Source organism: Pagrus pagrus (assembly GCF_965226575.1).
Source record: "Pagrus pagrus genome assembly, chromosome: 9".
Classification (NCBI taxonomy): domain Eukaryota; kingdom Metazoa; phylum Chordata; class Actinopteri; order Spariformes; family Sparidae; genus Pagrus; species Pagrus pagrus.
The window spans coordinates 16,985,483-16,997,640 of NC_140193.1; the positions used below are offsets into that span (position 1 = coordinate 16,985,483).

The window sequence follows — 12,158 nt, forward strand, 5'->3', positions numbered from 1 at the left end:
AAAGAAGACAGAAGACACGTTGCAACATTTTTCTAGACAGGGTGCTGTTGCTATGTCATCGCCGTCACTGTTGATCTTCTCACATACATGTACTAAATTCAACAAGCTGCTGCATCGGAGCTTAGAAATGTAGAAAATAATTTACTGCACATGACGATGCAGATCAAGGTGATGACAGGGAGCTCCCAAGTTCCTATATTTGACATTTATGTACAACCCATACAAACATGTATGCTCATGAATGCAAATGACATATTTTAGAATGCATGTCACATACAAAATCATTTATACAGATATAACATAATTGTATAAATGTGCAATATACAAACTATACATGTTTGGAAGAATCTAAGGTCCGAAACCTTCATAAAATGCATTTAGTCTTTGAACTAAAACTTTCTTGCTTTGTTATGATTAAATCTCACTTCTTGTTTGTATTGTTTTGTTTTTCCCTTCAGGCTGTTGATTGGTGCACCCAGAGCTCGAGCTTTGGGAAAACAGAAAGCCAACATCACTGGAGGCCTTTATAAATGTGAAATCACCCAGTCCAATGATTGTGAGCGCATTGAATTTGATAATGAAGGTGAGTTTTATCTATCTATCTATCTATCTATCTATCTATCTATCTATCTATCTATCTATCTGTGCTCATATCTTTGTCTTGTGTTGTTTTGAAAGAGAACGTGCGTATTGAGAACAAGGAGAATCAGTGGATGGGTGTGACGGTTCAGAGTCAGGGACCTGGAGGAAAGATTGTGGTGAGTCAAACTGAGCGTCTGAACCTTCAGTCCTGCTGTGGTCTCATCTGTCATCAAGGTAATTAACTCAGTTATGTTTTGTGCTGTCAGACTTGTGCTCATCGCTACCAGAGGCGCTTGTTCGTGGACACCCCTCAGGAGTCCCGGGACATCACCGGCCGCTGTTACGTCCTGAGTCAGGACCTGACCATCGACGAGTACTCTGATGAGGACGGAGGCAACTGGAACTTCTGCGAGGGCAGAGCCAGAGGACATGAGATGTTTGGGTCTTGTCAGCAGGGTTTGGCTGCCACTTTCACCAAGGACTACCATTACGTGGTGTTTGGAGCACCAGGAGCTTACAACTGGAAAGGTACCTAACAATAACTACATAGTGCCTTAGCGGATTGAGTCGGAAAATCAAGTTTCTCATTCTAAAAATACAAGTAATGGGATGTCTTTTTATTCTAAGTAAACACGTCTTGGTTACACCTGTTAGCATCTATACTGCACTGTTCCCTCTCCTCCCCTGCAGGCATTGTGCGGGTGGAACAAAAGAACAACACATTGCTTGAGATGGGAGTTTATGATGACGGCCCGTATGAAGTTGGAGATGAGCATCAGTTGAACCCTGAGCTCGTGCCTCTACCTGCCAACAGCTACCTCGGTGAGTGTCTACCTACAGAATAGATATAGCCACTTTTGTGTGTCACTTTGTTCAGCACCTCCTCATCTGCATCTGTAGCCAAAAGCATTGCTTTCAATTTTGTTTTGTGTTTTACTGTTTGGTTATATTGTGTCGTTTTGTGTTGAGATTAGTGATCATCATTGTGTAAAAGTCTTTCCACCCCCCAATTTTATAGACTTGCTGTTTAACTGGTAAAGAAATATGATCAGACATCATATAACATCATCGATTGCTGCATCGCAGTAACTGCTGTAAGTGAGCCATCATTACAGTTAACAGCTCCACCTGTGTTGTTGCTGTTATAACAAGTGAAAAAAATTTGAGAATGATAAAGATACAAAATGAAATGACGTGGTGGCCCAGAGGTTAATGCCAACCTTGAACCTTGCAATGTCCCCGGTTTGTGTCCAACTAGGAATATTTGTGTCCTCTCTCTTCTAATTGGTTGTCATTACTCTACTGTCTGTCCAATACAGTGCTGCAGGAATAAATCCTAAAACCTGTAAAAAAGTTATCATTTTTGCACTTCTGGTTACTTTGTTTCAAAGTCAATTTTTTTTAGTGGGTCTTCAGTTCTGTGCTTTAAATAATGCAGGCTTAAGAGATTTTCACATTTTGTTCTAAGACATAAAATATATATATACAAGTGGCTGAATGAGACTACAGAAGTTGTCAGGGACATTATATGTCATCATGCTGAACACGGAGACTCATCTACTCCTAGTCTGTCCTTACAGGCCAACTTTAGACACATTTAATTCTAGCTCTAATTTGACAATTTGTAGATTGATCAATTTATAGTGTGTATAGTATAGTGTAGTATAGTATAGTATAGTATAGTATAGTATATATAGTATATAGTATATAGTGTAGTAAGAAGCTCAGTGGTGATGACATTGAAGTCATGTGACAATGATTTAGTTTGTTTAGCCGTGAACGTTAGCTTTTTTACTTTTACATTTTTATTTTTTCTTAGTTTTACTTTTGACAATGCATTTGTTGAGTATTTTTAGTAGCCCATTCATTAGCTTTGTCTTTTGTTTGACACATAAATACTCTTATTTCATTAAAAAGTATTAACCTAGGCAGTTTAAGCAGAGGGACTTTACAAGAATCAAACTGACACCTACTTCTAAATTTACAAAGGGGTTCCTCTCCTCTGTATTTCTGTATATATGATGTTTCTTGTTCAATTGTGGAAACTAATAAACAAAGCGGAGAGAAAAAATAAAAAGTGTTTTAACACATTTAAATTCCAATTTAAATTCTAATCTTTACAGGTCAGACATAGGGAATGTAGAAATATGGCCTCTCGGTCGTTGGCCTGCAATGAAGGCATACAATGCCCAAACCTACACTCAGTGGCCACTTTAGGGACACCTGAATTATCTATTACAGTTCAATACACACAGCACGTTCAACACAAACAGCTCTGCTTTAAAGTCAACCTTTAACAAGTGTATAATATCCTGTTTTTGTCTCGCACATTAGGATTCTCCCTCGATTCGGGACACAAAATCACCAGGGGTCGTGGCCTGACGGTGGTGGCTGGAGCACCCAGAGCCAATCACAGTGGAGCTGTGGTCCTGTTGAGGAAAGAGAGCGACGCCTCCAGCAGACTATTGGTGGAGCACACCTTGTACGGGCCGGGACTCGCATCCTCCTTTGGATATGACGTGGCCGTAGTTGACCTGAACGGTGACGGGTAGGGAACTGCCTTTATTTTTCTTTCACTATACATATTTATTTAATGTTATTGGTAAATAAGTCTTACAACAACATTCATAGAAGTCACAATATAAGTAAAAGTAAACACAGGAATAAGAAAAACATCATTAGCTCTGAGATTTTGACCTGACTTACTTACAAATATTTACCTCCCTTCTTTAATCTAGATGGCAAGACATAGTTGTTGGAGCTCCTCAGTTCTACATGAAGGACAGAGACGTTGGAGGAGCTGTTTACGTCTACATCAACCAGGCGGGACGGTGGGACAGAATCACTCCTGTGCGTTTGAACGGCACCAAAGACTCCATGTTTGGACTGGCAGTGGAAAACATTGGAGACATCAATCAAGACTCATATGAAGGTAATTTAGCTGTCATTTTGTAGCTTATTTATGTTTTCTCTATCAGTTGCTGTCAAGCTAACTGGTTTATTTCTTCTTTCTACAGACATCGCAGTCGGAGCTCCTTATGATGACGGCGGGGCAGGGAAAGTCTACATTTATCATGGCTCTGCGCAGGGAATCAAAACCAGCCCTGCTCAGGTTGGTTTACGTGGAGCTTCGTTTGAAGCGGCTGTAATCAATATTTTCGTTTTAGCAATGGGTCACATAACTACTTATATGTGAAAGGAGTGGGTCATTTTGATGAACCCACAGAGAGAATTATTACTCCACTTTAGATATATATAGAGTTTCTTTTGGTTTTCCGGCCCACAACTTGACTGTTTTGGTTCAGTCCCTCGGCTGGAAACATGATTCCCGGCCTCTTTTGTGGTACAATGCTATGACACAAGTTGAAGTAAAGCACACTGGCGAATAAATAAAGCAGCGCTAGAACATCATTCAGTCGGCATTGAGTTTGAAAAAGATATGAAAAGTTACCTCCGTAACATTGTCACTTTCCTCCATGCTGCATCTACTGTTGGTATTTGTGACATTGGGAAAGAAGTTCATTACTACTAAAATAGTTTACCCATGTTTAAAAAAACTATTACCTGTAGGAGTTGGTAGAGACTAACATTTGCAAGGTGACCAGAAAACTGACTCCAATTGAAATGATAAGATTGCTCTGTAATTGCTGGATGAGTAAATAAGCAACTGTTACTGCAACACGGTTGCTCTATCAACTTAAAGAGCCACAAACCAATTCTACACATGAAGATCAGTTTAATAGACAACATGTGGCTGTGTGGTTTGAAAGATGTGGCAGATGTCACTGAAGTAGCCCTTAGAAAGCTGATAATATGTAAGCGTTGTGTTCTTAGCTTATTCCCGCTGCCCCCAAGTGACCAACAATTAAGTTATTGCAGGATTGAGCTTTCTGAGAAACCTTTCTGTGGACAGGAGCTTTTCCATCTGATGATCAATAAAGCCCTTCATAAAGGATAATGCTCTTCAAGGTGTCCATAATCAGGAGCAGACTCCGCCGAGGCCATTTAATGTACACCTCGCAATGTAAACCATTATCGGGCATTGTATATGATATAATATCTCAAGCTTTCCAGAAGTAGTAACTCCATTTCCTTGGCAACACGTTAAGGTTTGACTAAAAGCTGGTATCATCATTACAAACATAAGGTTCTTATGCAATGGAAACGTTGTTCACTACTCCAGTAAATGGGATCAACCCTATATACAGCACGGCTACGAGCCAAAAAGCTAACGTCATGTTAGATTAAGATTCAAAGTCAGTAACTTTGCGTACAGTTGACAAACAGTAAATTTAATTTCACATTAGGTTAAACAGGACTAGGTAACTATCCGGTCACGTGAGCCATGTGAGATGATCACTTGTAATAGAAAGTATCAGTTTGTTCAGAGGAGGCAGTGTGAGCTACTTCTTACAGCTTATGTGTTACTGGTGCCATCCTGTGGTCTTCAGAGGATGGTGCACCGCTTGTTAACACGCTGCAATCATTTTCAAACGGGTCCCTGTTGCTATGGTTACTCATTTTAGATATGCATTCATTTAAAACGATGGACCAACAGTTTTACTTGAGCTAATTAATTCCGTAGGTGTCCATTTATCAGGATTTAATTGAGACCTTGGTATAATTAACATTAATACATAGTGTTATGGAAGCATCAGCTGTCAAAAGTCTTCAACACTAAACAAGTAACATTTCAATGGTATGTTATTTTATAAACTTGCTGATCAAGTTCCTTTTTAACTTTGCATTCATTCTTAAATTATCTTCCTTCAGATCCTCTCAGGAAAACAGCACAACATGAGACTGTTTGGATATTCTCTGGCAGGGAGCATGGACCTGGACAGTAACTCTTACCCAGACGTAGCCGTGGGCTCTCTGTCGGACTCAGCTCTAATCTATAGGTAATTGGCCAACTATACATTATGAGTTAATTTAAACCCGACTGATTTATATCACAACTTCACTGAACTACGTTTCTTTCAGGGCTCGGCCGGTCATTAGCATCAGGAGGGCTGTCAAAGTATCTCCACAGGAAATCGACCTCACAATTAAAACCTGTGGGAGCAGCATTTGGTGGGTGTTCTAATATTCATACATCAACAGACCTCAGAGTCAAAACTTCCTCTGTTAGAAATGTTAAACATAACCTTTCTGTCCTTAGCTTCACTGTGGACGCATGCTTCACCTACAAAGCAAACCCTGCATCTTACAACCCGAGACTCAGTAAGTAAAATGTTTAGAAAAACAAATAATTAATGAATTTATAAATCCGATATAAATTCTGTCGTTCTTACCTGTGTTTCTCTCTGCACTGCAGCTATCAGCTATACTGTCGAGGCAGATGGAGATCGCAGGAAACAGGGGCTGCCCTCCAGAGTCATGTTCCTGAACAAATCCCGCACTGACACGGACTACCAGTTTAACGGCACCTTAGACCTCCGCGGCCAAAAGCAGGAATCATGCGTCAAGATAATCGCCAAGCTAAAGGTAAAACATGTCTGCCACATAGTTAAATCACATTTGCAGGATTCAATCCACTCAGAGGGTCAGGAACAATTTGAGTTAGTGTTAGAAAGATATAGACACACTCAGCCAATACGTGCTAAATATTTGGGTGCTAGTAAAACAGAAAGGTGTATTTAGTTATTTTTGTATGTGCCAATGAATATCATGTCGCAGAAATGTGTTTTTGTGGTGGAAAGCTTGTAATCTTGTGACAGTAAAAGCCACAGAATATTTTCTCACAAATCTGATATTTTGTATATTTTTCCAGATAGTCATGTCTGCTTGAATCTTAAAATGCTTCTCAGGCAGCTCTTAGGAGAGCATAGTAACTTAATAATAAAAGCATTTTTTCAATATAACTGATCTATTTAATCAACCCAAGAAGAGGCAGTTACTATACTTCATCTTATCATGACTGTTTCTGATTTGCACAGGACAATCTCAAGGATAAGATGCGCAGCATTCCCGTTGAGGTGTCTGCAGAAATTGTGAGTACTAAACGACAGAAGATGAGGAACGGCCTCCCTCAACTGATGCCCATATTAGACTCCTCCCAGCCGAGCAAAGACGTCATTGAGGTAAATATTCAGACAACGACGGTTATTATTTAGTTAATGACAAATTGTTCACAGAGCAAAGTTTGTACGTGACGTTTTTTGTTATTTGTTGTGTTGCAGGTCAACTTTGTAAAAGAGGGATGTGGAAGTGATCATATTTGCCGCAGTAACCTGAAGATGGAGTACAAACTGTTCTACAAACCGAACAACCTGGAAAAGTACACAGAGTTACCCACGTGAGTTTTTACAACTGAACTCAAGTGAAGATGTGTAAGACGAGGTCAAATTCATGGATTAAATCTAGATTAAATTTTAATATTAACAATCAATCAAAAAGACAGTATGTTGCCTGTCCAGCACATAACCAGGGTGTACCAACCAGAGCTAAAAGGAGATTTATTACTGTGAAACAAGACTCTATGTTGCCCTCTGTCTGCTGGATGTGCAAGAATGAAATGGTTGGATACAATGTTCTTGTTGAGTATTTTAATATATGAAAACAACAAATCATAAGTCTTCTGTTTTCTCTAAAGTTCAGCCTGAAGTGAGTTGTTATTTTTTTGTGTCTGCAGCAAGAAAAACGTCCCCGTGTTTCACCTGAATTACGAGAGGAAGGACTTGGCTCTGCGGGTGACGGTCAACAACATGAACGGAGACGACGCTTACGAGGCGAAGCTGCTTGGGACTTTCCCCGATATTGTGTCATATTCTGGAGTCCGCTCACAGCAAACAACGGTAAACAAGAGTAAAAGTGTGCAGCTGCACTAGTGACCCCATGTGGGCGTTATGTTACTTACGTTACCATACTACTGCCACTGAAAAAAAGTAAGAATGTTATAAAATTTGAGAAATCAGGACAAAACTTCTGTATATTTTAATTACACTCTGAATCACTGATTGGTTTTTTTTCCAGGTGGAGAAGCCGATCATCTGCACAGCCAATCAGAACGGCTCTCAGGCGGACTGCGAGCTGGGGAATCCTTTTAAGAGCAACTCCAAGGTACGGACTTGTTTTAAGTTTAAGATGTTTATCATGATGCTCTGCTGCTGTAGATGTTTTAACTTTTTTTTTTTTTTTTCTCATCAGACTACATTTTACATCATCCTGAGCACTGTGGGTATGACTCTGGACACCACCGAGATTGACATTGACCTGCAGCTCCAAACGTAAGTGCTGCTCAAGTATAGGTGTTCTGCACATGTATGAGTAAATAAAAGTATTGTTTTATACCGGTGTATTTTTTTTCTTTCAGGACAAGTGTGCAAGAAAACATTGCTTCCGTTAAAGTAAAGGCTAAAGTAATCATTGAATTGCCGTTATCGGTCTCCGGGTGAGTGTTAAACTATTGTTTTACCACAATAAATACACAGTATCTCCAACAGTAGGTGTAATAAATACTTATGCTTGTTTTCAACAGGGAGGCCAGCCCTAATCAGGTGTCTTTTGGAGGTGTTGTGAAAGGCGAAAGTGCCATGAAGACAGAAGAAGAGATTGGAAGTTTGATTAACTACACATTCAGAGTGAGTTTATTCCCAGCTGCTGTCATACAATTGGATGGTTTTAGCATTTAAAGCAGCTAAGTTGTAACGTAATGATTTCTTCTTCAGATAAACAACGTGTGGAAAACTCTGAAGTCTCCCGTCAAAGCCTCGCTGCACATTCAGTGGCCCAAGTTTAACAAAAATGGGAAATGGCTTCTGTACCTGGTGAAGATCTCTTCTACAGGACCGCAGGAGATCCTCTGCTCTCCTGAGTCTGAGATCAACTCTCTCAAACACATCCGGGTAATAGTTTTAAAACTTGATTTCCTCTACTACAGCATTAGCCAGAAATCAGCCATTATCAGCAAACCTGCACTTCTTAATTTCACCTTGAATTAACGAGGAGACGTGCTTTCAGGAGTCGTCTGCGCCCAGGACCAAACGTGAAATTGGAGAGAGAAAACCTGTCGTCAAAATGTCTTCACTGTCGGGCAAAAATAAAGTATTGGTGAGTGCTTGTATGGATGTATTCACATTGTTTTTTAAAGGTATAGATTGTTCTGATGTGTAATAGACTCTTTCCTCCCTAGTCATGTGACAATGACATCAAATGTGTGGAGCTCAAATGCCCCCTGCAGGGCCTCGACGGTACAGCAGTTGAGCTGAGGTCTCGCCTCTGGAACGCGACCTTTATTGAGGTAACGTGACGTCGTTTAACTGCTTCCGTGTTTCTCATCAGAGTGATTTGTTGTGACTGTCCACCCTGAGCAGCTGTTTTTGTTTTTACACAGGATTATGCCTCTCTCTCACACTTGCATATCGTTGTGAAGGCCTCGCTCGTCTTGCATAGTCAGCCTAAAAACATGATCCTGAAAACTCCTGACACTGATGTAAGTTGCTCAAGGTTCTGAATACGTCTTCCACCGCTGTTGTTCGCTGTCATGATCCTAACTCACCTGATATCTCGATTTTCCTGCCTGTGATGTTTCATTGCAGGTGGTAGTGATAGTGTCCTCAGAGAGTGCCGTAGCTCAGCACACTGGAGTTCCCTGGTGGATCATCCTGGTGGCCGTTCTCGCAGGCATCTTGATTTTGGCTTTGTTGGTGTTTCTGCTCTGGAAGGTGAGTACAGAGACGGTAATAAAAAAGGATTACATGGGATGAAAATAGGTGATAAAAAATAAAAGTCATTGAAGCCTTTAGAGAAATTGGGTCAGAAACGGTGTCATCTGTGAACAATACAAATAGTAATAAAAAACAAAACTTTAAAAAAGAATATTTTATGTTTATAATCACTACTTAACACTTTATATCTAGTTTTTTTATTAGTTTGTACACAAAACAAAGTGTGAAATGTCAAATAAACACTAACCACCAAAAATAAAAACAGCAACAACACATTATACAAAAAAATAAACAATTCAACATACTGTATAATGGGTAGTTATGTCCCAGATTATCTATTGGGCTCAGATACACCGGTGGTGTTGATCTTGTTATGTAACTCCCAGCCAGAAAGAGAATATGCTTATTTTCCAAATTGCAAATGATTCTTCAAATGACTACGACCTTCCATTTACTGTAAAGCTGCGTTCAAGTGAGTATTCAACTGTGTAAAAGGTCAAATATATTCTATGTCAGTGTGAAGATAAATATGAGAACTGATTTACTGAAATATTTAACATTTACTTTTTTACTGGTGACATTCAAGCATCGACACTTGACTGTCCAGGTGAAGCATTTCCTTAATAAAATGTATTTCCTCTGGTGTTTTACTGGAAGAAATCATAATGGCTGTTGACTATCATTAACACTTCATCACCCTTGCTCCCCCTCAGTGTGGCTTCTTCAAGAGAGCAACAAAAGACGAATACGATGCTGCATATCACAAGGCAGAGATCCATGTTCAGCCCTCTGACAAAGACAAACTGTCTGCTGAGGCCTGATTTATACTCTGTGAACATTGGTAAAAGAAAACAAGCTGGCAGCATGGAGTGTGATTACTGCTGCACCGACTAATGAACTCACTTTCAAATCAGCTGACTTAATGCAGAAAAATTCAATCAGACACATATTGTACTGAGCCGAGGAAGGAAAATTTACAATTTGCATTTTTTTCCCCCCTAAATCGAACATAAAACGGTAACCTCTTACCTGTTAATGTTTCTGATATTTGTACAATATGTGTCTCTGAATTTTGACAAAAAAATCAATGCATTTTCTTACCAGCAGGCTTCATATTTTCCACCTTGAGATCAATTTTTCGCTGTACTTGTTCTGTGCTCTGCAGGCGCTTTTGCTGACATCGCTTTGACTGCTTGGCTGTTTGAAATGTCTCATTCAGAACTGCAAAAGCATGCTTAACATTCCTGCACATCTCTCTCCTGCATGAGTGTTTGCTGACATGCATCTGTTTTTAATAAAGCATATATTTATTTTTTGAATTCTCCTTCCTCAGTGTGGGTTCTTCAAACGCTCCAAACGTGACGACAGCGTCCCGCGTTACCACGCCGTGCGGATTAGAAAGGAAACTCCCGAGTATAAAGACGGAACAGTGAAGCTTGATGCTTTCGAGAGGAAGCAGTGGATGACCTCTTGGATTGACAATGAAAGTTACTCGTAAAAATCATCGAGCCTTTTGTTTTTGAATATGACGGTCAGTGATTTAAAAAAAAATGATTGTAGGTTATCCTTTTCAGGAATTAGTCTGGTTCATGTCTTTGGATTTTTACACTGTATAGACGATGAAATGTTGTTTGTAAATTTTGTATATATTGAAATTCTTCTGCACACTGTATATTTATTTTTTGATAAAAATAATTTCATGCAGCCAAAGAGTTTTTTTTCAGTCTTATGTTTGCCTGCAGCGGATCAACACTGGGCAAAGTTTACTGCTGTGTCTGTGGAGTTGTACTGTCTAACTAAAAGTCTATGCAAGGAAGGTACAGCCAGCTCAGTGTCATGTGAATGTAAATCTGTACATCTGTTGTTGCTCTTTGTGTCTAGTTCAGTACTTTCTAACAAAACAACTTTGTCTTTGGAATGACATGTAGGTACAATAATTAAAAATGTATAAATGACCATTTAAAAGCAAGTTGAGGAACTTTTTCACACATTTATTCTTCACCTCTTCTCACTATTGTGGCATTCAGGTAGCATCCACTGTACTGTAGGTCGTCACTGAAGTAACTCTTTCTGTTGCATGTAAGGAATCCCAAGGGACGCTGGTGAAAAGTAGCTGTAATGTGTTTTATAGATTTCATTCAATGTCAATGTCTTACTTGTCGAATTGTATAATAAACATTTTTAAACACTGGGTTACCACTGTGCAATTTCATTACTATTCATATAGCCTATTGCAACGTAGGGCTGCAAGTAATGATCATTTTTATCCACCCTTCATTTGGTGAATGATTTTAATTAATTATTAGGTCTATGAACTCAGTTTACTGTCACAGAGCAGTAAAGAAACCAGAAAATATTCACATTTAAAGGAGCTCTGTGGATCTTCTGTGGTCGTTAGTTTATGTTAGCGGGCTCCATTTCCAAACTAACTTAGCTACTGCTGCTCTCTAAGGTCATTGAGACGAGGCACTGGAGAACTCCAGCAGCATTAAACAAGTTCAACGAATCGTCCACAGGCTTTACGGACAACCGAGAGACAGGGGAGGTGTAATTTTTCATGTCATGTTACAATACACTCACATATGGCCACTAAAAAAATGATAAATACAAATAAAATGCTACAAATGATTACATAGAGCCCCTTTAAAATAGCCAATATAAAAGTAGGGCTGTGACTAATGATCAGTTCCATTCTCAATTTATCTGCCGATTTCATCAGTTACCCAGAGCTTAACGTGAATAGATTTATTTTAAATAATCCACAGATATTCAGTTAGGGCTGCTACGAATGATTATTTTCTCACTTGATCAATTAGTTATTTCAAAAAAAGGTTCATCATTGTTTCCCAAAGCCCCTTAAATTTCTTGTTTTGTCCACGACCCAAAGATATTCAGTTTACCGTCACA

General features: G+C 39.4%; 1 protein-coding gene across 2 annotated transcripts in view; it reads left to right on the plus strand.

Moving 5' to 3' along the window:
• itga6a (integrin, alpha 6a) overlaps positions 1-11,442 on the plus strand; it is a 35,318-nt gene extending 23,876 nt beyond the window's left edge. Inside the window, exons 3-27 of one of the 2 annotated variants that reach the window (XM_084361628.1) lie at positions 459-583; positions 679-758; positions 849-1,110; positions 1,273-1,404; positions 2,917-3,130; positions 3,321-3,514; positions 3,600-3,694; positions 5,356-5,483; positions 5,566-5,655; positions 5,744-5,805; positions 5,900-6,069; positions 6,522-6,665; positions 6,765-6,880; positions 7,217-7,379; positions 7,558-7,644; positions 7,732-7,811; positions 7,898-7,975; positions 8,063-8,165; positions 8,253-8,429; positions 8,545-8,634; positions 8,717-8,824; positions 8,918-9,016; positions 9,123-9,248; positions 9,965-10,092; positions 10,585-10,657. In XM_084361628.1, coding sequence (XP_084217754.1) covers positions 459-583; positions 679-758; positions 849-1,110; positions 1,273-1,404; positions 2,917-3,130; positions 3,321-3,514; positions 3,600-3,694; positions 5,356-5,483; positions 5,566-5,655; positions 5,744-5,805; positions 5,900-6,069; positions 6,522-6,665; positions 6,765-6,880; positions 7,217-7,379; positions 7,558-7,644; positions 7,732-7,811; positions 7,898-7,975; positions 8,063-8,165; positions 8,253-8,429; positions 8,545-8,634; positions 8,717-8,824; positions 8,918-9,016; positions 9,123-9,248; positions 9,965-10,072 — 3,031 coding nt within the window. In that variant the 3' untranslated portion in view covers positions 10,073-10,092; positions 10,585-10,657. Of the gene's footprint in view, positions 1-458; positions 584-678; positions 759-848; positions 1,111-1,272; positions 1,405-2,916; positions 3,131-3,320; positions 3,515-3,599; positions 3,695-5,355; positions 5,484-5,565; positions 5,656-5,743; positions 5,806-5,899; positions 6,070-6,521; positions 6,666-6,764; positions 6,881-7,216; positions 7,380-7,557; positions 7,645-7,731; positions 7,812-7,897; positions 7,976-8,062; positions 8,166-8,252; positions 8,430-8,544; positions 8,635-8,716; positions 8,825-8,917; positions 9,017-9,122; positions 9,249-9,964; positions 10,093-10,584 lie in introns of both variants that reach the window. The other variant, XM_084361627.1, reaches the window with a different exon arrangement.
• The last annotated feature ends 716 nt before the right edge of the window (positions 11,443-12,158 follow it).